Genomic DNA, 26887 nt, shown 5'->3' on the forward strand with positions numbered 1-26887 from the left:
CTCTAAGTTCACAGCTCTTGCACAGGACCTCTGAGTCTAGCACTGAGTTATATTGGACCCCACTAGCTGTATTAATCCCCTGGTATGTGACATTCACAGATTGTTTTAAGTCTATACTGAATCCTTACCTGAGGCTGGCAAATTAAAGTGTGACTGAAAGAGAGGTAAAGAGTTGTGGCTTTTTGGAACCTGATCTGGACTTTGAGCTGTTGGTTTTAGTTTTTATTTGAAGAGTGTCTTCCATGGATCTGATTTTGTTGCTTTGGTGATCTGATTTTAGGTTTCTGTTTAGATACTGAGCTGTCAGCAATTCGATATCAGGATCAGGTTCTTTCACTAGTGTAATTAGGAGCATAGGAATGGCCATTACTGATCAGGCCAGTGGTTCATCTTGTCCAGTATTCAGTTTCCAGTCAAGGTCAGTAGCTGTGCTTCAGAAGGAAGGTGTAACAAACCCCAAAGTGGCCACAGGGAAAGTTTCTTCCTAAATCCCATCAGTCAGAGGTTGACTTATACCCTGAGAAGGGAAGGGCATTAAAAAAACCCACTTTCTAATGGATGTCCTTGTCACCCAGTCCTTGTTTTGAATCTTGACAAGCTCTTAACATCAGTGATACCTGGTGGCATTGAATACCACAGGTTAAATGTGCATTAGGTGGAAAAAACTGTGTCCCCTCTGATCAGTTTTTAAATTTGGCATCCTTGAATGTCATTCAATGTTCCTTTGCTCTTGTATTATAAGATAGAAGGCAGGTGAAGTGTTCTGATTTACCTTCAGTGCTAGTTGTTGTTTTATATACCTCTGTCATGTCCCCTCGGTCACCTCCTCTCTGGACAAAACATTCCCATAATTTTCACACTCCCCCTGTGAAAGTCTTTCCTGAACTAATCATTTTCATCTCCTACCTCGAAACCTATGTCTATTATATCAATTTGGAAGCAGGGTGGCTAGGAGTGAATGTGGTGTTCCAGGATGAGGGGACTGATCACTGACTTATGTCATGGCACAACACTTCCCCACCTTAACATTTTGTTTGCTTTTTTGACCACAATGAGCAGAGGTTTTCAATGCACTCTCCACAGCAATGCCCAGTTCCTTTTACCTGTGTTGTTAACTTAGAAGCCAGTAATGTGTGTGGATAGCTCAAATGATTCCTTCCTATGTGCATTACTTTGCATTTACCACCCTTGAGTTTTATCTACCATTGTGTTGCCAAGTTAACTAGCTTTGTGTCTGATGAAAAGCCCATTGAAATCAATGAGGATCATTCCATTTATTTCAATAGGCTTTGTTCAGACCCCCTGTGAAGCCCCTCTGAAGTTTCTTTAGGTTTTCTCCAGTCTTGACTAATCTAAATAATTTTATGTCATCTACAAACGTTATCATTTTGCTGCTCAACCCTTTTTCCATTTCACAGATAACTATATTAAACTCTGGTCCTGGTACAGAACCTTGGAGCTGTTAATCTTTGCTTTTGGTGAAAACTGACCACTCATCTCTCCTCTTTGCTGTCTGTTGGCCACTTGCTAATCCATGACAGAACTTAACCTCTCATCCCAGGATGACCAAGCTTCCCAAGCCTTAGGATAGACTTTGTCAAAGGCTTTCTGAAACTCCAAGTTAATGATGTCATCTGGTTCTCCTGCATCCGTGACCTACTCAAAGCATTCTAATAGGTTAGAGAGGCAGTGTTTTCTTTGCCAAAGTTATGCTAGTGAGTCCTTTTCAGACCATGATCAGTCACCTATTGAAAGTGTTTTATAATTCTGTTTTTAATGATCATTTCAACCAACTGTGTCTTATGTTGATGTAAGAGGAATGATATAGAATAACAGAACTTGGCACTTACATAGCACTTTGCCTAGTCCATATAGTGTATAAATATTCATTAACTCTTGAAACACTACTGAGAGGAAAGTATTATTACTCCCATTTTACAGATGTGGTGAATGAGGTGCAGAGGCATTATGACTTGCCCGAGGCCCCATATATTAATAAATGATGAGAAATGTGCATCGTTCAGTCATCTATTCCTTGCTAGGTCTTGAACTGTTTTAATAGAGGACATTGATTAAATTATACTCAAAATGTCCTTCTGTACAAATTGTTCTCCTCGTAGAATATTAAAACTGAAAAAAAATTTAAAGTCCGTTTTCCTTCATTTTCACCTTTCTGCCGTTAGTTTAATTCTTGCAGTTAGTTTGGCCACAAAGAAGCTAAACTGGTCAGTTTCACTTCCTGATTCTCCTTCACCAGCAGCAGCCCTTGTGCTCAGGCTTCCAGCGCTGCAGGGAATGGTTTAAGTGAAAGATAGAGTCATGGTGCAAAATTCAGATCGACATCTGAGGTGCAAACATTCCAGAATTTTGTTTTGTTCAGACTTGGGCCCATGTCCAGTTTAAACAAACAAACAAACAAAACCCAAAAAACCAGCCTCCTGGAATTTAAAATGCCACCAAAACATTCCAATTTATATGCTGAGTTTTGTAACTAGTGTTTTAGCAAAACCTAAGGCTAGATTTTCAGAGTGTCTTAGGGAGGTTAGGGGCCAGTGGGAGTTGGGTGCCCAAATTTGTCAATCACAAATCATGCCAAACCAATCTAATTTCCTTGTTTGGCAGTTGCACTGATATAGTGGGTGGGGGGAGGCAGTAGATGTGATAAATCTAGACTTTAGTAAGGCTTTTGACACAGTGCTGAGTGGATGTGCTCATTTTTAATTGCAAGTGATTGACATTACTCACTTTTGATTCTTTTTGTGTTAGTTTTCTAGACTCAGAGTAAAATTTCCCAAAGTAGCTAATTCCCATTTTCAAAAATGTCTTAGGGCCAGGTTTTTAAAGGGATTTAGGCACCTAAAGATGCAGCTAATGAGAGTTAGACACCTAACCTGCTTAGGCACAGTTGAGAGTCCCACTAGGTCTCATCTCCATCTTTAGGTGCCTAAATCCCTTTGAAAGTGTGACCCATAGGCACTTCAGAGCCAAATCCTCACTGAAAGTCAACAAAAGACGTAGGCATCTAAGTGTCTAAATCACATAGGCTCCTAAGTCTCTTAGGCACTTCTAAAAAATTTAGCACCAACCTTATTGTTGCTTTCATCAGACACCTTCTCTGAGATTTCAACCATTGCCTCTTCCCCTCCATCACAAGGAACCTAGGACCTGCTCCTTACTCCTCTTAATGGTCCCAGGAGTCTCACATTTGAGTTTGGTAGGAGCAGGATCCACTCCGGAATCTTCTTCCTAGAGGTATTTGGACAAAGTAATTGAAGGGCAAACCAGTCACTGGAGTTGTCTGTGTCATGTTTGTCATGGTAAGAAAAGTTCTTAAAATGATGATGATTAAAATCTAGTCTGAATGGTTGCATGGGAAGGGAGGCAGTTTCCTTGACAACCTGAACTCTAAGAGGCACAAACACATGGCGCAAGCAGGATCTTTGGGGTTTTATATATATATGTCTCTAAACATCTGCCATTTGCACTAGCTTTTTTGGTGCTAATTAGTCCTGCTACTTCACCTTTTCCTGCTGTAAACATTTTGCAGCAGACACGAGTCTCTGCGTGAGAAGAGAAGAAAATGTTTTTTATTTTTAGTTGGGTTTCCTGGTGGATTTTGTCCTGTCTCCTGCCCACCCACTCCCACCTCCCGACTGGAGAAGAAGCTCCATTAGCATGATCAGTCCTGCTGGAAGCCAGCTGTCTATGAAGAATTAAACTCCCTCTGGAGGTTAGTATAAATCTCTCTTGCTGCCATGCAGTTAAATTATGCTGGCCAACAGAGTGTTAGAGAACATTCACTGTGCAAAGCAAAACCTCTCCACGTACAACATAATTCTTCACACTGTTATAGCCTTGAAAATAACCCCCTTCACCCATTCTTGCACATTTTTTCCACTCCAGATTAGCCCCTGATCAATGAAAATGGGTCCGTTGTGAGTAATAGGTGCCTTTGAAATTCAGAACTTGTGTGTGTTAGTGGCAAAAATAGCCATTTTGTGCAATCTTGAGCATTGGTAATTGGCCAAAATGACACACGTTTTGGGATAAAATGTGTCTGGTTTTGCACATCTTGAATTGCAACCTCACTGTGGGGAAATGAGCAATCTTAGCGGGATGTAAATGAGAGAGGTTGATGGATATTTGATGGTCAGCAACAGTGGGATAAGAAATGCAGAAAAAGCAACTGAGAGCTTTTGTACGGTGCTGCTAAAATAAAATGTATTAGAGTTTCAGAGAGTATGCGCGCTGGTTCCTCAGTGCACTGAGGGGTGAATTATTTTTCAATCTATCCTAGTCACCCTGGTTTTTATGCCTTGTCCATCACATAGTATGTGTTAGCTGGCCAAGGGGTTTGGCTGCGGGTGGCTTAGGTGTGCTTGTTGCTTGTCAGTGTTTTGGTGTCCATGAAGTATTGTATATTCCTGGAGAGTATGTACCTTCCTGCAGGGAAAGCCACCTCATAAAATCGCCAAGCCTGGGGAGGTGCTTGTTTGATCTTCTCCCTCTTCCACTGGCACATCCTGTTGTCAAATAGCAGCCAAGGCATGTCATTGTTAGTGTTGTGTGGGATGTTTGTTAAGTTTGGAGAAAAGGAAGGAAGGTGTTTTCTTTGCAGGCAACAGCAGGCTCTGTCCTCCGACAACAACAAGCCCTAAGTGAGAAAAATAATGATCCCTAAGCAGTTGCATTACCTTGAATGTTGGTGTGGGGCAATAACAGCTTAGACATTATACTCAGAGGTGTGATTGCAGCATGAGTAGGTGCACCCCAGCTAGCATTAACCTAGCTAATGCAAATACCAACAACAGTGAAGCCGCAGCAGCATGGGCTGTGTAAGCCTGTCTGGGACCCTGGGTTCTTACTCAGGTGGCTGGTCTGTGCGGCAGTCTGTGCTGCCATGGCTTCACTGCTATTGATAGTCCTGTGAGCTAGATCAAGGTAGCTCAGGTATGTCTATACTTGCTGCAGTTGCACCACCAGCTGCAGTGTAGACATATCTTGTGGTCTTTTCTAGTCAGATCTTGCAAGCTAAGCAGGGTCAAGCTTAGTCAGTGTTTGGATGGAAGACATCTAAGAGGAATTGAGGCTGCTGTCAGATGTAATGTTGGTGACAGGATATTCTGCTGCTCCTCCACCAGTAGGGAGCCTGTGTGAAATCTGTGCAGTGTTACTCTTGTGTTCCTTCCCAGAAGTGGGGGAGGGATCCAAGTGTATACGTTATAGCCAAGCAAATATTTCCCAGTAAATGGTTCACTCAAAGATTTTAGCCTCTTTCTCTGCTTCTGGAATGTTCTTGGGCAGATTAACTTACCTGATAAATTGATAAACTAAACAGGAATAAGTCACCAGGACCACATGGTATTCACCCAAGAGTTCTGAAGGAACTCAAGTGTGAAATTTCAGAACTACTAACTGTAGTCTGTAATGTATCATTTAAATCAGCTACTGTACCAAATGACTGGAGGATAGATAATGTGATGCCAATTTTTAAAAAGGGCTCCAGAGGTGATCCCAGAAATTACAGGCTGGTAAGCTTGACTTCAGTACTAGGAAAACTCGCTGAAACGGCAAAGAACAAAATTGTCAGACACATAGATGAACATAATTTGTTTGGGAAGAGACAACATGGTTTTTGTAAAGGGAAATCATGCCTCACCAATCTACTGGAATTCTTTGAGGGGGTCAACAAGCATGTAGACAAGGGGGATCCAGTAGATATAGTGTATTAATATTTTAGGAAAGCCTTTGACAAGGTCCCTCACCAAAGGCTCTTAAGCAAAGTAAGCTGTCATGCAATAAGAGGAAAGATCCTCTCATGGATTGGTAACTGGTTAAAAGATAGGAAACAAAGGGTAGGAATAAATGGTCAGTTTTCAGAATGGAGAGGGGTAAATAATGGTGTCCCCCAAGGGTCTGTACAAAGACTAGTCCTATTCAACATATTCATAAATGATCTTGAAAAAAGGGTAAACAGTGAGGTGGCAAATTTGCAGATAATACAAAACTTCTCAAGATAGTTAAGTTCCAGGCAGACTGAGAAGAGCCACAAAAGGATCTCACAAAACTGGGTGACTAGGCAACAAAATGGCAGATGAAATTCAATCTTGATAAATGCAAAGTAATGCATATTGAAAACATAATCCCAACTATACATATAAAATGATGGGGTCTAAATTAGCTGTTACCACTCAAGAAAAAGATTTTGGAGTCATTGTGGATAGTTCTCTGAAAACATCCACTCAATGTGCAACAGCAGTCAAAAAAGCAAACAGAATATTGGGAATCATTAAGAAAGGAATAGATAATAAGAAAGAAAATATCATATTTCCTCTATATAAATCCATGGTATGCCCACATCTTGAATACTGTGTGCAGATGTGGTTGCCCCATCTCAAAAAAGAGATATATTGGAATTGGAAAAGGTTCAGAAAAGGGCAATAAAATGATTAGGGGTATGGAACTACTTCCGTATGAGGAGAGATTAGTAAGACTAGGATTTTTCAGCTTGGAAAAGAGATGCCTAAGGGGGGATACGATTGAGGTCTATAAAATCATGACGGGTGTGGAGAAAGTAAATAAGGAAGTGTTATTTACTCCTTCTCCTAACACAAGAACTAAGGCTCACCAAATGAAATTAGTAGGCAGCTGGTTTAAAACAAACAAAAGGAAGTATTTTTTCACACAATGCACAGTCCACCTGTGGAACTCCTTGCCAGAGGATGTTGTGAAGGCCAAGACTATAACAGGGTTCAAAAAAGAACTAGATAAATTTATGGAGGACAGGTCCATCAATGGTTATTAGCCAGGATGGTCAGGGATGGTGTCCCTAGCCTCTGTTTGCCAGAAGCTGGGAATGGGCAACAGGGGGATGGATCACTTGATGATTGCCTGTTCTGTTCATTCCCTCTGGGGCACCTGGCACTGGCCACTGTCGGAAGACAGGATACTGGGCTAGATGACCTTTGGTCTGACCCACTATGGCCATTCTTATGTTCTTATTAACTTTTTCCTCTAGTTTTATTTCTATCTTTAGTTTGCTCACAACCAATTTACTGCTAGTATTCAACACTTAATACATATGAACAAAAATGAACTATTAGTTAGCTGTGATTGGCCAGATGGTATCATTATTGTTTCCTGAATGGATAATCATTATTTTTGTAATCAGGCAGAAGGCTCAGCAAAGCTACTGATGCTTTGAATCTCTTGGAGAGAAGAATCAGTTTAAGGAGAGAGGGAGCATTTTTCATCAGTTTCTTAAAAACTAATTTTTTTTCCTGTCTATGTAATACAGGACTTGCCTATGGCATCTTTCCTAAAAGAACTGGGCTATTCGGGGGATGGGAGGTGGGGAGTTTTTAAAGGAAATTTCTCTTGTACTAATCATACAAAATAACGGCTTGGACATCTGTGGTCTATTTAATTGTATCAGTACTTGAGATCTGGTGAGGGTCTTAGGGTCCTTGTCCACCTGCTACATTTGATACCATGTAAAATGCACCAATTTTCATAGAATCATAGGACTGGAAGAGATCTCGAGTGGTCATCTAATCCAGTCCCCTGCACTCATGGCAGGACTAAGTATTATCTAGACCACCCCTGACAGGTGTTTGTCTAACCTGCTCTTAAAAATCTCCAATGATGGAAATTCTACAACCTCCCCAGGCAATTTATTCCAGTGCTTAACCACCCTGACAGTTATGAAGTTTGTCCTAATGTCAAACCTAAACCGCCCTTGCTTCAATTTGAGCCCATTGCTTCTTGTCATATCCTCAGAGGTTAAGAAGAACAATTTTCTCCCTCCTCTTTGTAACATGTACTTGAAAACTGTTATCATGTGTTACACTGTTGACTTATATTTAGCTTTGGTCCACTATGACCCCCAGGTCCCTTTCCGCAGTATTCCTTCCTCGGCAGTCATTTCCCATTTTGTATGTGGGTGGGCTACTGATTGATTGTTCCTTCCTAAATGGAGTACTTTGCATTTGTCCTTATTGAATTTCATCCTATTTACTTCAGACCATTTCTCCAGTTTGTCCAGATCATTTTGAATTTAAATTTTAGTGCAAATTTGTGCACATGTACGTTTAAAATACACTATGAATGAGTATTCAGGTGTTGTGTGTGTAAAACTCTATTACTCCAAAAGTGGATGGAGCATGAGCAAAGCATACTCGGTCTGATTCTCTTTTGTCCTGCATCTTGCATAGTCATTTACACCAGTGCACAGAAAGAGTGAAATGCTATCAAATCAAAATGGTAGCATTTTACGTTCACTCTGCATTAGTCTAAATGACTACGCAAGGTGCAGGGCAACAGACAAGTGGTCCAGTGAATTTTAAATTCAAGCAAATACTCTATGGAAACCTTTTTTCCTCATTCACTCAACTCTCATATACCCAGAAACAAAAAGCTTTGTTTAGAAAACCAGCTAAGTTTGCTACGTGAAAAAAAAATCACAAAATTTTCCTAGCGCTTCATTTGCAAAACCCAAATAAAGGAACAAATAGTTAAGAGTGTCCTAAATCTCACATTCTCCACGTAATCAACAAACATGCTATTTTCAGAAATAATCAAATGCACATTTAATCACAGCACAACCGTAACACTGTCCCATAAGGTGGGTTTTTAAAATTATTTTTGTTGTCTTGATTTCTTGTACCCTTAAGTGTTTTCTTCTAAAGGGATATTTTTGGATTTGTACCATAAATTAATGTTGTACACTTAAACTACTTAGCCAACACCATTCTCAAGGAAATGAAATTATAGATACTTTACCAAAAATTCTACTGACAATTGATAAATCAGTTGGAGTATCCACACTCAGATATGCACCAACTTTAAAAAACTACACCTTTAGTTAAAACAGTGTGATGGAGCCAAGGCCTAGATTCCACAGTCGGGGCTGGGCCCTGTTAAGTCACCTTCAAGTCTACTTTGCCCTCTGACTTTAGTGGCCGTCTGAGGCTTCGCCCAGCCCAGTGGAGTCCTACAGGGGTGTAGAGCTAGTGGAGATGTATTCTACAGAGTTGGTCAGTGCTGACAGGATTTCAAATGTGTACCACTAGGAGCCTGAAGGATAATCAGGGGTTCTAAGGCACATCCACAACTAGAGGTTGCTTTACTGGGAAAGGGTTCCGTCCAGCTGCGGTGTTCACAGTCCCACCTGCTGCTGGCCTGCCAGGAAGCTTCACTGTTCTCTTGGCTGGGGGTGTAGAGCAGACTTCATAACAGGGATTCACAAGTCACAGCCATTTGTGGACAATTGGCCTGGTTTCTGAGGTGAAGCCCTCAGCACTGTCAGCCAGTGTCACCACCTCCCGCTTGCCTCTCTCCCGAAACAGAGGTTCGGAGGTTGAGTACAGGCTGCCATCCCCTCTGCCAAACCCCAATCACTCAAATGGCAAGCAGATGAAAGACCGAGTGTGTGACCAATTCCAAGGGAGCCCAGGAGTCCCGATAGAACCTAGTGCAGGACTGGTCACTAGCACTCCAGGCTTCCCTACCTTAATGACAAAAGCCAGGCCAGTACCAATCACAGCTCATGTCCCAGTGCGATGGACTTTCAGACACTCTTTCCCCATCTCTCATGCACAAGTAGTGGGGAGGGCAGGGTGTGCTGCAGCGCAGCAACGCACAGCGCTCGGTGAGAGGCCAGCTTAGGAGCTCTCTGATGAGTGTTTGGAACCCGTATTCCCCATGACATGGGACAAAATTACAGCAGCGTTATCTGCTCAGACCAAGGGCATCCACCACATCCCCTGTGGCTACTTCTCAGAGTGAGGGTTTCTCATTTTTTCTTAATGTCTGAAAGTGAATCTATTTCAAGGGGGGAAAGTTACTGAACGGACTGCACTGGAGACAGGGGCTGTCTGTCCAGATAGTGGCAACAGCCCAGGGAGTGGTTATGTTGGCTCACCCACGTGCCCTCCCCTTGGCCTGGAAGGAATCAGCCCTGGGGATGGCAATTCACTCTGTATGGCCCATTCAACTCTTGGCTCCCATTCCTGGGTCTGCCAGCCAAGGGGGTCAGTTCGTGCCAAGAGCAAAGGCAGCTGCTTGTCATGGGGATGCCTGTCCACTAAGAACTAGGCTGAAGCTCACAACTCTGTTCACACAGGCTGCTGACGCACATCAGATGGTGAAAGCTTTGCATCCCTAGCTGGAATAGGGCCAAATCCCTAGCTAGGGGGTGAAAAACTTCGTATCCCTTTAACAATCCCCTGAGACGTCCATTTCTGCAGGCTTTTGATTTTCTATCTTTCTATGTTAAAGAAAAAAGGCAGTTCCTGCCACTGTCCCCATGGGCAGGGCTCTTAGGGATGGAATTATTACTAGAACTCTGATGAAATGTGAGAGTGCAGATTCATAGGAGAGGAAATGTCATTAGCTCACTAAAGCCCTCCATTGACAAATATCTACTTGCGGTCCCTTTCACAGATCATTGCCCCAAGCACCAGCATAGCTCTCGGTTGTCATTTGAATACTCTGGACTTGGGGTGATCATTTCTGTGACAGAAGAAGGGATGAAACCAGTCAAATGATTCTTTCTGAAGGATTTGCTCAGCAGTCATACTAACCTGCTGAGCCATACAAACAGAGCTGGATTTCCTAATGCAGCCTTTCACTTGGGATTCTGGGTCAATCTTGCGTGGAAATGCTGTTTGGTGGCCTCTCACGCTATTTTTGGCTCTGTTTCCTGCTGCACCCAAGAAGCAGAGGAAGCTGGGTAAACAATGGGGTTGAGAAACAGTTAACCAAACTGTCCGCCTTTCTTCTTCCCTAATTACCTGGCCACATCGCCGCAGTCATTGAGCGCCTTACAGTCTTTAATTTATTCTCACAATAGTCCTGTAAGGTAGGGCGGAGCTATTCATAGAATCATAGAATATTAGGGTTGGATGGGACCTCAGGAGGTCACCGAATCCAACCCCTGCTCAAAGCAGGACCAATCCCCAACTAAATCATCCGAGACAGGGCTTTGTCAAGCCTGACCTTAAAAGGAGCAGATGCCACCACCTCCCTAGGTAGCCCATTCCAGTGCTTCACCACTCTCCTAGTGAAAAAGTTTTCCTAACATCTAACCTCCCCCACTGCAACTTGAGACCATTACTCCTTGTTCTGTCATCTGGTACCACTGAGAACAGTCTAGAGCCATCCTCTTTGGAACCCGCTTTCAGGTAGTTGAAAGCAGCTATCAAATCCCCACACATTCTTCTCTTCTGCAGACTAAACAATCCCAGTTCCCTCAGCCTCTCCTCAGAAGTCATGTGTCCCAGCTCCCTAATCACTTTTGTTGCCCTCTGCTGGATGTTTTCCAATTTTTCCATATCCTTCTTGTAGTGTGGGGCCCAAAACTGGACACAGTACTCCAGATGAGGCCTCACCAATGTCGAATAGAGGGGAATGATCTTGTCCCTTGATCTGCTGGCAATGCCCCTACTTATGCAGCCCAAAATGCTGTTAGCCTTCTTGGCAACAAGGGCACACTGTTGACTCATATCCAGCTTCTCATCCACTGTAATCCCCAGGTCCTTTTCTGTAGAACTGCTACCTAGCCATTTGGTCCCTAGTCTGTAGCGGTGCATGGGATTCTTCCGTCCTAAGTGCAGGACTCTGCACTTGTCCTTGTTGAACCTCATCAGATTCCTTTTGGCCCAATCCTCTAATTTGTCTAGGTCCCTCTGTATCCTATCCCTACCTCCAGCATATCTACCTCTCCTCCCAGTTGAGTGTCATCTCCAAACTTGCTGAGAGTGCAGTCCACGCCATCTTCCAGATCATTAATGAAGATCTTGAACAAAACCAGCCCCAGGACCAACCCTTGGGGCACACCGCTTGATACCGGCTGCCAGCTAGACATCAAGCCGTTGATCTCTACCCGTTGAGCCTGACAATCTAGCCAGCTTTCTATCCACCTTATAGTCCATTCATCCAGCCCATACTTCTTTAACTTGCTGGCAAGAATCCTGTGGGAGACCGTATCAAAAGCTTTGCTAAAGTCAAGGAATAACCCATCCACTGCTTTCCCCTCATCCACAGAGCCAGTTATCTTGTCATAGAAGGCAATTAGATTAGTCAGGCATGACTTGTGTCCTTGGTGAATCCACGCTGACTGTTCCTGATCACTTTCCTCTCCTCGAAGTGCTTCAGAATTGATTCCTTGAGGACCTGCTCCATGATTTTTCCAGGGACTGAGGTGAGGCTGACTGGCCTGTAGTTCCCTGGATCCTCCCCCTTCCCTTTTTAAAATATGGGCACTACATTAGCCTTTTTCCAGTAGTCCGGGACCTCCCCCGATCGCCATGAAAAGATAATGGCCAATGGCTCTGCAATCACATCAGCCAACTCCTTTAGCACCCTCGGATGCAGTGCATCCGGCCCCATGGACTTTGCTCGTCCAGCTTTTCTAAATAGTCCTGAACCACTTCCTTCTCCACAGAGGGCTGGTCACCTCCTCCCCATACTGTGCTGCCCAGTGCAGTAGTCTGGAAGCTGACCTTGTTCGTGAAGACAGAGGCAAAAAAAGCATTGAGTATATTAGCTTTTTCCACATCCTCTATCACTAGGTTGCCTCCCTCATTCAGTAAGGGGCCCACACTTTCCTTGACTTTCTTCTTGTTGTCAACATACCTGAAGAAACCCTTCTTGTTACTCTTAAAATCCTTTGCTAGCTGCAACTCCAGGTGTGATTTGGCCTTCCTGATTTCACCCCTGCATGCCTGAGCAATATTTTCTACTCCTCCCTGGTCATTTGTCCAAGTTTCCACTTCCTGTAAGCTTCTTTTTTGTGTTTAAGATCAGCAAGGATTTCACTGTTAAGCCAAGCTGGTTGCCTGCCATATTTACTATTCTTTCTACACATCAGGATGGTTTGTTCCTGTGACCTCAATAAGGATTCTTTAAAATACAGCCAGCTCTTCTGGACTCCTTTCCCCCTCATGTTATTCTGCCCGGGGATCCTGCCCATCCGTTCCCTGAGGGAGTGCCCTGACAGGGAGTTTTTCCCAATGTCCAAGCTAAAGCTCCCTTGCTGCAATTTAAGCCCATTGCTTCTTGTCCTGTCCTCAGAGGTTAAGAAAAACAATTTTTCTTCCTCCTCCTTGTAACAACCTTTGACATACTTGAAAACTGTAATCATGTCACCCCTCGGTCTTCTCTTTTCCAGACTAAACAAACCCAATTTTTTCTATCTTCCCTCATAGGTCATGTTTTCTAGACCTTTAATTATTGTTGTCACTCTTCTCTGAACTTTATCCAACTTGTCCACATCCTTCCTGAAATGTGGCATCCAGAACTGGGCACAATACTCCAATTGAGGCCTAATCAGTGCAGAGTAGAGCAGAAGAATTACTTCTTGTGTTTTGCTTACAACACTCCTGCTAATACATCCTAGAATGATGTTTGCTTTTTTTGTAACAGCGTTACACTCTTGACTCATATTTAGCTTGTGGGCCACTATGACCTCCAGATCCCTTTCAGCAGTATTCCTTCCTAACGACTTCCAGGCAGTCATTTCCCATTTTGTATGTGGGCAACTGATTGATTGTTCCTTCCTAAATGGAGTACTTTGCATTTGTTCTTATTGAATTTCATCCGATTTACTTCAGACCATTTCTCCAGTTTGTCCAGATCATTTTGAATTTTAATCCTATCCTCCAAAGCACTTGCAACCCCACCCAGCTTGGTATCACCCGCAAACTTTATAAGTGTACTCTCTATTCCATTATCTAAACCATTGATGAAGATATTGAGCAGAACCGGACCCAGAACTGATCTCTGTGGGACCCCACTCATTACATCCTTCCAGCATGACTGTGAACCACTGATAACTACTCTCTGGGAATGGTTTTCCAACCAGTTTTGCACCTACGTTATAGTAGCGTCATCTAGGTTGCATGTCCTTAGCAAGACAAATCCCAGTGTTTTCAGAATGCCAGTTCTCCCTAGCAAATAAAGAAAAGTGTCCCCACTGAGCTGTACTCTATGGGGCTGTCATAACCATACAGCTAAGGGTAGCCTAGAATTCCTCCTTATCTGTAATGGGTTAAGAAGCTCAAATAACCTGGCTGGCACCTGACCAAAAGGACCAATGGGGAAAGAAGATACTTTCAACTCTGGGGAGGGGGACGCTTTGTTTGTGCTTTTTGTTGGGTGTTCTCTCTCCTGGGACTGAGAGAGGCCAGGCCGAAGTCCATCTCCTCCAACCAATCCTGAACCAGTCTCTAATATTACAAAAATAGTAAGTAAAGCCAGGCAAGGCGTGTTAGATTATCTTTTGTTTTAGCTTGTGAATTTTCCCTTTGCTAGAGGGAGGTTTATTCCTGTTTTTTGTAACTTTGAACTAAGCCTAGAGGGAGTTCCTCTGTGTTTGTGAATCTTTTGTTACCCTGAAAAGTTATCTTCCATCCTGATTTTACAGAGGTGATTCTTTTACCTTTTCTTTAAATAACATTCTTCTTTTAAGAACCTTATTGATTTTCATTGTCCTAAGACCCAGGGGGGGTTGATCTGTGCTAACTTTGTAACCAATTGGTTAGGATATTATTCTGAAGCCTCCCCAGAAAAGGAGGTGTAAGGGCTTGGGGGGATATTTTGGGGGGGGACAGGGCTCCAAGTGGCCCTCCCTGAATGTTTGTTTAAATCACTTGGTGGTGGCAGCATACCGTCCAAGGACAAAAGGGATTTGTGCCTTGGGGAATTTTTAACCTAAGCTGGTAGAAATAAACTTAGGGGGTCGTTCATGCGGGTCCTCACATCTGTACCTCAGAGTGGAGAGGGAACCCTGACAGGGGCATATGTCTGTCTGCACCCTGCCTTGATCACATGATACGTGGGCTTCTGAATATATTCTGCTTATGATTAGTACGATGGGGGGAAATACGTTGCCCCTCCTTGTAATGGAGAATTAGGGACTGCAGAGAACCAAATGCAACTGCCTGATTCAGGGCTGCTGAGCCCTCTGGTTCTAAATGGCCCTGTTAAGAGTAAGACTCTGCATACCAGCAGAAGATGGTAGCCCAACTCTGTGTAGCCCAAATCTTCTGTGCCCCCTCCTCTCCACCAGCCTGCCCTCCTCCATGTAAGGCCACGGACAGAGGGGACAGCTGGATAGGAGACCAGTTCTGCTGAATTTTTCACTGTAGAGCTCTAGCTGGTTTAAGGCTGCTGTGCACTGTGTGAAAGAATGCTGGCACATGCATCCAATGTACAAACACAGAAAGAGACCCTGCCCTGGGGGGCTTATAATCTATTTTCAAAACTGGGGATATCAAAGGAGGATCGCTCCCTGGAGAGAAGTAAGGCACAAGTGAAATGCTGAAGAGCAGCTATGTGATTTATTTTATAAAGCAGACTGAAAATTTTAAATCGAAGTGAAATTTGGATGAAGAATGGGAGGGGGTGGGCATATTTGGTGATTTTTTTAACCTGTTTTCTGACTTGCTCTAATATTTTGTATTTAACCACTGATCTGCCTGTGGAGAATTGACCCAACCTTGTCTTGGACTGCTTTTGTTTGGTTGTGTTTCCCTGGCCTGGAGCTCTCTGTCTGTTGGTTGTGTTCGTTGGCTGAGGCGCTGGGTGTGAATCATCTCCCTCCTGGCCCCTGCAGATATTCCACATGACCTATGACCTGGCGAGTGCGGTGGTGCGGATTGTGAACCTGATTGGAATGATGCTCCTGCTGTGTCACTGGGATGGCTGCCTTCAGTTCCTGGTGCCCATGCTGCAGGACTTCCCTGAAGATTGCTGGGTGTCCCTCAACCGCATGGTGGTAAGTGCCTGCTCTTTCTGACACCCCAGAGCCCTCCACAAGCCTGCAATAATGAAGCAATTTCCCTCCAGCCCCCCATCACACAAGCATCCCTCCAGCATCCCCGCAACACACAGCTCCCTATTCCACAACGCTTCCCCCCTCAGCAATACAGCATCCCCTAGGATTGCCAACCCTCCCGGATTAGCCAGGACTCTCCCAGAATCAGCCTCAATCTTCTGGTCGCAATTGAAAGTAGTCAGGGAGATTTTAATAGGCCAGAAGTCCAGTCGGCGGTACAGCAGGGCTAAGGCAGGCTCCCTGCCTTCCCTGGCTCCGCACAGCTCCCGGAAGTGGCCAGCATGTCCCTGCAGCTTCTAGGTGCAGGGATGGCCAGGGGGTCTCTGTGTGCTACCCTTGTCCCGAGCACCAACTCCACAGCTCCCATTGGCTGGGAATCATAGCCAATGGGAGCTGTGGGGATGGTGCCTGCAAGCAGGGGCAGAGCCACCTGGCCGCCCCTGAGTCTAGGAGCCTCAGGGACATGCTGCTGTCTGAGGTAAGTGCTGCCCGGCTGGAGTCCGCAACCCTCACTCCCTCCTGCACCTCAATCCCCTGCCCAAGCACAACCTGGAATCCCCTCCCACGGTCCAAACTCCTCAGCCCCAACCCAGAGCCCGCACCCCCTCTCACATCCTAACCCCCTGCCCCAGCCCAGTGAAAGTGAATGAGGGTGGGGGAGAGCGAGCAACAGAGGGAGGGGGGATAGAGTGAGTGGGGTGGGGCCTCAGGGAAGGGGTGGAGAAGGGGTGGGGCAAGGGTGTTTGGGTTTGTGCGATTAAACAGTTGGCAACCCTAAGCACCCCACAGCTATCCAGCAGCCCTCCATTGCCTCCCCCACTCTAGTATCTTCCTTCTCTCTCTAGCAATCACCTGGAGGTGGAGGGAGCTGGCTGGAGGTGGAATGTGCCTTGCAGAGCCCTCTGTGATGAAACAGGCAGGGCTGACAGGCCTGGAAAGCAGCAGGGGCAGAACCTAAGTAGAGCCTGCTCTGGATGCACACTGGAGAAGGCAGGAGCCCAGCTACTCCTGCTGGCAGGAGACAGCAAGAAGGAGGGTTCAAAAAAATTGCACAAACCCTGCTCCATGCTGGGAGCAGGCTCTTGTGCCATCTGTGGGGCTGAGCTGGGGCAGCAGCGTGCCCAGTGCCTCCCCATAAGGGCAGGCCTGGGTTTGAACCACAGGCTCCTAATTCCTGACACCAATCCCTGCTGTGGCCTTGAGCAAGTAACTCAGCCTCCCTTGCCTCAGTTTCTCTGTGTATAAGATGGTGCGATCGCACTGCTCACCTCCCTGTCTTGTGGGGGTGTTGTACAGACTATAAAGCACCCTGAAAATAAACTGTGCCAGTCAGTATTGCAACTCCCATAGCAGGAGCAATAGGCAGGGCTCTGCTGGTGGCTGCAGTGTTTATGATGAGGCATGGAACATATGGTAAGTGCCTGATGAGCTTATGGTGCCTTTCAATATTTCCCAAAAAATTCAGGATCCCTTATTCAAAGGGACAACATCCAGATGATTAAGCAGCAAAACTGACAAACCTTAAAAAGTTTCCTCTTATTGCAGCTCTTATTGCAGCTCCGGATCCCCCAGCCACTTTTTTCTTCAAAATCAGTCACTGAAGCAGAAAGAAACTTGAAATTAAAAAAGTGTAACCAACATCTCATGCCTGCTCCTTTCAGAGCTGTGAGGGGCCAGGGTGGGTGGCGCATCTCAGGCTGAGTTAGAAGCCACAGAAAGCCACCTGTGGGGAGGTTGGTTTGTTTATTTCTCCCCGCTGGTGAATGATGCCAGACTGACTACTCTATTGATCTGCAGGACAGGTACAGCACGATCTTCCCCCAGGTTGTCCCCTTTCTATTTCTATTGTGGACTAGAGATGAGGGCCCTGTTGTGCTGGGTATTGGACAGAGACAGAGTGAGAGACAGCCCTGGACGGAAGAGCCTACGGTCTAGACAGACCAGAATGCACAGCAAGGGGAAGTGACATGCCTACGGTCACCCAGCAGGACAGTGGTAGAGCCAAAAATAGAACCCAGGCATCCTGGCTCCCAGTCCAGTGCCCTGGCCACTAGATCATGCTGCCTCTGATTTTCTGCTGATGTGCCTCAACCCTCCCAGGGAGGTACTAGCCTGAGCAGCAGCAGCTGAAAGGGGAGCAGAGTCTCTCTGCCTGGTCAGTGCTGACCCCAGTCAATTAGTGCCAGTTCTGCGGTGGGTTTTGTGACGTGGATACCTGTCCACTAGGAGCTGGGTGGAAGCTGCAAACATGCTGAGCAACCTGGAAGGACTTTCAGACAGCTTCTCTCCTGAGCCAGACTCCCAGAGCTTTGCACCCCATCGCTGCACTCTTGAACAGCCAGACTCCCATGCACAGCCTGGCGTGCCCAAGTTCAGTACAAATTCAGCCAAAACCAAATGTCATCTGGAGGAGCTGGAGCAAGTGGCACTGCAGGCAAGGAGGGGACAGTCCAGACTGACACATGCCAAGCCCTACACCTAGGAAAAGGCAATAAACAGTATGGTTAGGGAGGGATGGAGAGGCTGGATAGCCCAGGGGTCAGGGCACTAGCTTGCAATTTGGGAGACCAAGGTTCAAGTCCCCACTTTGCCACAGACTCTGTGTGGCCTTGGCAAGTCACTTAGTCTCTCTGTGCCTCCGTTCCCCATCTGTGCAATGGAGGTGATAGCCCTGCCAGCCTGGCATGTTGAGATGAGAAAGTCATTAAAAATTCTGAGGTTCTCAGAGACTATGGCAATGGGGGCCAGATAAGTACCTTAGATAGACAGACTTGGGGGGTAAACCAGTGAGTCTGAGACCCCCATGTGATAAATCTGGGCTCCCAGTGCTATCCTGGGGTTCAGTACAGCTAAGGATGTACAAACTACCCCTGGGGCATGCAGCAGTTTGGTCACCACAGTCGCTCTCAAAGGACTTTGCAAAGGATATTCTTACCCCACCTTTTTTTTTTTAGTGGGGAAATTGTGGCACAGGGAGGTGACGTGACTTACCCAGAGTGACCCACTAGGCCAGTGGTGGAGCCAAGAAAGTAACCCCAGTCTCCCGAGTCCCTGTCCAGTGCTCTATCCACTAGGACACACTGCCTCTCACTTGTCTCACCCACTACAAAGATGAGCAAAGGATTGGAGCACGAGACCTGTGAGGAGGGAGGAATGGAGCTAAAATTATCATCTTAAAAGGAGATTAGGCGAGGGCAGGGAATGATCACAGCCTATTAATATTTTCAAGAGATCAGTGTGACAGAAGGAAAGGACTATTTGCAGGCTCAGAAGATGGCAGGAGCTGTGGAGGGTGAAGGAAAAGCTAAGCGGGTTGAGGGTTAGGTGAAAAATGAAACACACATCACCTTTGATACAAACAGCCTTGTGAAAACTCCTTGATTCTGGCAACGATTGCTGATGCTCCTGTCGTGTTGCCTTTCTTCAGCTCTAGGCCTAACATATGGGAAATGTGCCCTGGGTGAGGAAAATCAGCCCCCTGGTGCTGTGAAGTTGAAGTGGGACAAGTTTGGGATGACCATATGACTCAGCTCTATCCCTGTGTGAGCCCCAAGGATTTGCTAGCTGTGGGCTGCTGTCCAGGTGTCTCATTCCTAACTTCTGCTATAGTAGATTGGCTCAGTCTCTCACAACTGGCTGCTCTGCAAGAAATGTCCCATAAGCCACTGCATCAGTTCCCATGCTGCCTTCTCCAAAGTGCTTGAGGCCCCACCCTGACTCCCTGTATCCCCCAAAGCTGGTGGGGGCTTAGCTTGGGCTGGTAGCCTGGAGTTGGGGGTCAGCCGGCTGGCTATGGCCAGGGGGGACCCAGGGTGACTTGAGCCAGAGGGTGGCTGGTCAGGACGGTGCAGCCGGAGAGGTGAAGTTGTTTGTCCAAGGCCCAACAACAAGTCATTGGCAGAGCTGCTCCCAGTTCTCAGCTCCCAATCCTGTATCTCATTCCTCTAGATCTCAGACCCTGACCACCTGTGGCCATTAGAGACCCAGTTTTTATGTAGCATTGAGTTCCTCCTTTCACTGTCAACTCCTGCAGAGCTCGATGAGAACTGAGTTTGCTCAGCACCTCACCAGAAGGGCCCAACACCACCAGCAGATCTTCTGGTGAGAGAGCGTGTTAGCCTGGGTATTTTAGCCCTTCAGGAAATTACAACGGGGCTGATAGAAATCTGTCCTCCAAAATTCTCACTTCAGTTTCAGCTTGATAGAGCGTCATAGAATATCAGGGTTGGAAGGGACCTCAGGAGGTCATCTAGTCCAACCCCCTGCTCAAAGCAGGACCAATCCCCAACTAAATCATCCCAACCAGGGCTTTGTCAAGCCTGACCTTAAATACCTCTAAGGAAGGAGATTCTACCACCTCCCTAGGTAACGCATTCCAGTGCTTCACCACCCTCCTAGTGAAAAAGGTTTTCCTAATATCCAACCTAAACCTCCCCCACTGCAACTTGAGACCATTACTCCTTGTTCTGTCATCTGCTACCATTGAGAACAGTCTAGATCCATCCTCTTTGGAACCGCCTTTCAGGTAGTTGAAAGCAGCTATCAAATCCCCCCTCATTCTTCTCTTCTGCAGACTAAACAATCCCAGTTCCCTCAGCCTCTCCTCATAAGTCATGTGCTCCAACCCCCTAATAATTTTTGTTGCCCTGCGCTGGACGTTTTCCAGTTTTTCCATATCCTTCTTGTAGTGTGGGCCCAAAACTGGACACAAAAGTACTCCAGATGAGGCCTCACCAATGTCGAATAGAGGGAAATGATCATGTCCCTTGATCTGCTGGCAATGCTCCTACTTATACAGACCAAAATGCTCTTAGCCTTTTTGGCAACAAAGGCACACTGTTGACTCATATCCAGCTTCTCGTCCACTGTAACCCCTAGGTCCTTTCCTGCAGAACTGCTGCCTAGCCATTTGGTCCCTAGTCTGGAGCGGTGCATGGGATTCTTCCGTCCTAAGTGCAGGACTCTGCACTTGTCCTTGTTGAACCTCATCAGATTTCTTTTGGCCCAATCCTCTAATTTGTCTAGGTCCCTCTGTATCCTATCCCTACCCTCCAGCGTATCTACCTCTCCTCCCAGTTTAGTATCATCTGCAAATTTGCTGAGAGTGCAATCCACACCATCCTCCAGATCATTTATGAAGATATTGAACAAAACCGGCCCCAGGACCGACCCCTGGGGCACTCCACTTGACACCGGCTGCCAACTAGACATGGAGCCATTGATCACTACCCGTTGAGCCCGACAATCTAGCCAACTTTCTACCCACCTTATAGTGCATTCATCCAGCCCATACTTCTTTAACTTGCTGACAAGAATACTGTGGGAGACCGTGTCAAAAGCTTTGCTAAAGTCAAGAAACAATACATCCACTGCTTTCCCTTCATCCACAGAACCAGTAATCTCATCATAGAAAGCGATTAGATTAGTCAGGCATGACCTTCCCTTGGTGAATCCATGCTGACTGTTCCTGATCACTTTCCTCTCATGTAAGTGCTTCAGGATTGATTCTTTGAGGACCTGCTCCATGATTTTTCCGGGGACTGAAGTGAGGCTGACTGGCCTGTAGTTCCCAGGATCCTCCTTCTTCCCTTTTTTAAAGATTGGCACTACATTAGCCTTTTTCCAGTCATCCGGGACTTCCCCCGTTCGCCATGAGTTTTCAAAGATAATGGCCAATGGCTCTGCAATCACAGCCGTCAATTCCTTTAGCACTCTCGGATGCAGCGCATTCGGCCCCATGGACTTGTGCTCGTCCAGCTTTTCTAAATAGTCCTGAACCACTTCTTTCTCTGCAGAGGACTGGTCACCTCCTCCCCATGCTGTGCTGCCTAGGGCAGTAGTCTGTAAGCTGACCTTGTTTGTGAAGACAGAGGCAAAAAAAACATTGAGTACATTAGCTTTTTCCACATCCTCTGTCATTAGGTTGCCTCCCTCATTCAGTAAGGAGCCCACACTTTCCTTGACTTTCTTCTTGTTGCCAACGTACCTGAAGAAACCCTTCTTGTTACTCTTAACATCCTTTGCTAGCTGCAACTCCAGGTGTGATTTGGCCTTCCTGATTTCACTCCTGCATGCCCGAGCAATATTTTTATACTCTTCCCTGGTCATTTTTCCAGTCTTTCACTTCTTGTAAGCTTCTTTTTTGTGTTTAAGATCAGCAAGGATTTCACTGTTAAGCCAAGCTGGTCTCCTGCCATATTTATTATTCTTTCTACACTTCGGGATGGTTTGTCCCTGTACCTCAATAAGGATTCTTTAAAATACAGCCAGCTCTCCTGGACTCCTTTCCCCATCATGTTATTCTCCCAGGGAATCCTGCCGATCCATTCCCTGAGGGAGTCAAAGCCTGCTTTTCTGAAGTCCAGGGTCCATATTCTGCTGCTCTCCTTTCTTCCCTGTGTCAGGATCCTGAACTCGACCATCTCATGGTCACTGCCTCCCAGGTTCCCATCCACTTTTGCTTCCCCTACTAATTCTTCCCGGTTTATGAGCAGCAGGTCAAGAAGAGCTCTGCCCATAGTTGGTTCCTCCAGCACTTGCACCAGGAAATTGTCCCCTACACTCTCCAAAAACTTCCTGGATTGTCTGTGCACCGCTGTATTGCTCTCCCAGCAGATATCAGGGTGATTGAAGTCTCCCATGAGAACCAGGGCCTGCGATATAGTAATTTCCGTTAGTTGCCGGAAGACGGCCTCGTCCACCTCATCCCCCTGCTCTGGTGGTCTATAGCAGACTCCCACCACAACATCACCCTTGTTGCTCACAATTCTAAACTTAATCCAGAGACTCTCAGGTTTCTGCCGTTTCACACTGGAGCTCTGAGCAGTCATATTGCTCTCTTACATACAGTGCAACTCCCCCACCTTTTCTGCCCTGCCTGTCCTTCCTGAGCTTATATCCATCCTGAACAGCTTATATCCATCCATGACAGTACTCCAGTCATGTGAGTTATCCCACGAAGTGTCTGTTATTCCAATCACACCATAATTCCTTGACTATGCCAGGACTTCCAATTCTCCCTGCTTGTTTCCCAGGCTTCTTGCATTTGTGTGTAGGAATGTAAGATAACTCACTGAACATCCCGCTTTCTCAGTATGAGGCAGGAGCCCTCCCCTCTTATGCTCTCCTGCTCATGCTTCCTCCTGGTATCCCACTGTCCCACTTACCTCAGGGCTTTGGTCTCCTTCCCCCGGTGAACCTAGTTTAAAGCCCTCCTCACTAGGTTAGCAAGCCTGCTTGAGAAGATGCTCTTTTCTCTCTTCATTAGGTGGAGGCCTTCTCTGCCTAGCACTTCTCCTTCTTGGAACACCATCCCATGGTCAAAGAATCCAAAGCCTTCTCTCCAACACCACCTGCGTAACCATTTGTTGACTTCCAAGATTCGATGGTCTCTACCCGGGCCTTTTCCTTCCACAGGGAGGATGGACGAGAACACCACGTGTGCCTCAAACTCCTTTGTCCTTCTTCCCAGAGCCATGTAGTTTGCAGTGATCCACTCAAGGTCATTCTTGGCAGTATCATTGGTGCACACATGGAGAAGTAGGAAGGGGTAGCGATCTGAGGGCTTGATGAGTCTCAGTAGTCTCTCCGTCATGTCATGAATCCTAGCTCCTGGTAAGCAGCAGATTTCTTAGTTTTCCTGGTCAGGGCGGCAGATAGATGACTCAGTCCCCCTGAGGAGGGAGTCCCTGACCACCACCACCCACCTCCTTGTCTTGGGAGCGGTGGTCGTGGAACCTCCATCCCTAGGACAGTGCATTTCATGCCTTCCAATCAGCGGAGTCTCCTTCTGCTCCCTTCCCTCATATGTATCATCTAGTCCACTCTCTGCATTAGTACCTGTGGAGAGAACATGAAAACGGTTGCTTACCTGTATCTGCATTGCTCGTACATGGGCGCTCCCCTTTCTTCTTCTGGAGGTCACATGCTGCCAAATTTCTTCACCATCCTTCTGTCCCCGCTGCGCAGCCTGCTCTGATTCTTCAGAACGTTGTGCCCGTAGAAGCATATCCTGACATTTGTCCAGGAAATCTTCAGTTTCTCTTATGCAACACAGGGTCGATACCTGTTGCTCCAGACCTTGAACGTTCTCTTCCAATATGGAGACCAGCTTGCACTTTGTACAGACAAAGTCGTTTCTGTCCTGTGGAAGAAAGACAAACCTGGCACATCCTGTGCAGGTCACAACCGCTGAACGCTCACCATCCATATTACCTTCCTTCTAAAAGCTTCCTCAGCTGTTGTAGTAACTACTCAGAGAAGCCTGCAAGATGAAAGGCTCTCCGCAGGCAAACTCCCTCTGTTAGCCTCTCTGCTGTTCGCTGCGCAGCTGGTTTGCATCTGACTGGCTTTTTATAAAAGTCAGACCCACTCAAGGCTCACCTGGAACAAAGCACTCCCAATTCACACTTTTCAAACAAACAATCAAGCGCACGATCAAACTGACAAACTGTCCCTGCAACAGACACTCATATACTCACCAACACAGCCCCCCTAATGCAGCACTTGGCGTACCTCCTCTTGGACAGATCCCAGGCAAACTCCCTCTGTTAGCCTCCTTCACTTCCTGTTTTAAACTGTAGCACTGCAAGTTTAAACAAGTTGCACTGCAGTGTTCAACAGCTGTTGCGTTCAACCCCAAAAGCAGCTGCCTTTCCATGATGGAAATGATAAGTGATTCTCATAGATGTACCGCTGATAGAGCATGTGGGATCCTTCAGGCTGAGAGACGCTGTAGAGAAGCCAGAATGACAAGGTCAATGGAGACATTTCCTGAGCGCTGCCCAACTGGGGTGAAACACGACATTGTCTCCCCAGTGTGTAGTGCCCTTCTCTTGCCTCTGTCATTGCAGTGACAGCCACAGATAAGCATGAAGGCAGAAGGGTATCAATGCAACCACTGCACTGTGGGGTGGCTGGGTTTCCATCATGCCGCCTCACCAACCTAAATTGGGCACAACAAAGGATTATGTGCAGACCGTGGCTAAACTGCCCTTTTCACTTCTCCTGGTGTGCACTGAGCTCTGAGGCTGGCTGCTCCATGCTCATCTTATGCTTCTGCTCCCCAGTGATGTGACCCAGATCATCTTTCTTGGGCCACTCTGCACTGGACCTGTGTGTCCCAGTCACACACACGAGTGAACGGACATACCTGGTCTCTGTAACTTCTCCACAGGCCTTCTCTGCCTTCCCAAAATAAGATCCTGCAAGCCACTGCTAGGGATCCAAATTCTCCCATGGGCTGTGACGCTGCAGCTCTCCTGCCCAGCATCAGCCTTCTGCTCACTCCCACTGAGCAGTGACCTACTGTCTCTAATGCAATTTGATTAACACAAACCACATCCATTTAACAGGGAAGGTTCATTACACAGAGAGGGAGAGAGACCGCTGTGCTGCCTCTGCCCCCTCACAATGGTGGCAGCTGGTATAACTGGGGCTGTCAATCCACTGCCCACCTCACAGGTGACCTGCCGTCATGGGCAGAGGTCTGGCCAGGGCAGCTGGTCCAGCCCACAATCTCAGAGCTCCCTCTAGCCCTTCAGTACATAGACAATAGGCCAGGTGGGGAGAGAGAGCTAATGATTGGAGCGTGTGTGTGTGTCATTGTGTAAGTGAAGGAGCATTTTACAGTGATGACTGTGATTGCTAGAATGAAGTGGGCCCAGGGAAAGGGAAGGTGGGTAAATACCATAACTGGAAACTAGTGGTAAGGGAACAACACGTTCATTAAAACAAAACCTAGTTTGAGGTGCATATGGAGGAACCTCATGGAGCACTGTCTGCAAGTGAAATCTGTGCTCCCATTCCAAGGTGCAAACGCTGCTCCCCTTGGCACAGTGAGGGGCCCATTTCATAGTAGGGCTCTGAATCTGCAATTACCATGTTGTCTCAATGGCAAGAGATGTTTTCCAATGCACTGGGTTGAACTGGATCCTTCTTTGTTAGCAAGACCAGCCCAGAGAGTTTGACATGGTGAAGAGCTCTATATTTATGCGGCTCTGAATGGGTTCCTTTTGCCGCTGCTTTTGTTGTGTTGTCCATTTTTAATCAGGACATTATACGTATGGCCACTGAATACAGCCTGGGTCAGACTATCCTGAGTCTCTGTCCACTTGCTTAGTGCCCATGAGCACTCTCCAAAGGTTCCAGCTGTTCTTGGCTGCCCAGAAACAGCAATTATCTGCTCTGTCTCCATCTGTGCTAATGGAGCTTCTGACAAGCTTCCCATTGAAGTTGGTAATGTTGGGAGTCCTGTTGTAGATGATTACCAGCCTGTTCCCGCCATTGTGGTTAGATCTCTCCATGGTGGGCAGTGTCCAAAAACCTCTGAGAGCCCATTAGCATGAGGCTTCCTAATGTTGCTACATGGTGGAGCTGAGCCAATGGTGGGAAACTCCTAGGGAGTGTCCCTAGTGTAGACAGGGTCTCTCTAGGTGGTTAATAGAACTATTCCTTGGTTATACTACACTCACCCACCAAACAACCCCTCCCCACAAAGACCTTCCCCAAGCTGGTCTGGCCCATGTTATTGGCACAGATCAATCTGTATCGTTAGCATCTTCCTAGGAACAGATGAGTGGTGAATTTGTGGGTTCTTCACTGTCACTCATGTAACCACAGTGAAGATATTGTTCATATATGTTGTTGCAGCAGTGTGTGATGACAGTGTAATGACCAGGTAGGATTTTGTGGGAAAGACCGTAGAGCTATCACTGCACCCCTAGTGTAGTTAATAAACCTGTATTTGGTGTGTGAACTCAGTCTAGTCTGAGTAGCTCACAAAACCTCAAACTTGCCTGCATTCAGCCCTATCTACTTCTGTAGCAGTTGGTGTGCTCCTACTGTTCATTTCAGTGGAGAGCCAGGACTGTCCCAAGAAGGCAATGAATCGATTTGCCTTTCACTGTGACAGCTTAGGGCATCCCTGCAATATGGTCACCCATGGCTTGTGCTGCTCCTAGGGAGTAGCACTATTTTACACTGAAAACAAGTCCCTGCGCTGCTGTTGGGGAAAGGGCTGCTTGGACATTATAAATACTAACTTGCCTT

General features: G+C 46.4%; 1 protein-coding gene across 1 annotated transcript in view; it reads left to right on the forward strand.

The window, feature by feature from the left end:
• HCN4 (hyperpolarization activated cyclic nucleotide gated potassium channel 4) overlaps positions 1–26887 on the forward strand; it is a 158076-nt gene that overhangs the window by 74582 nt on the left and 56607 nt on the right. The window contains exon 3 of the mRNA XM_048866144.2: positions 15617–15778. Coding sequence (XP_048722101.2) covers positions 15617–15778 — 162 coding nt within the window. The remainder of the gene's footprint in view (positions 1–15616; positions 15779–26887) is intronic.

The sequence above is a fragment of the Caretta caretta genome, chromosome 10 (genome assembly GCF_965140235.1).
Source record: "Caretta caretta isolate rCarCar2 chromosome 10, rCarCar1.hap1, whole genome shotgun sequence".
In the NCBI taxonomy this organism is placed as follows: domain Eukaryota; kingdom Metazoa; phylum Chordata; order Testudines; family Cheloniidae; genus Caretta; species Caretta caretta.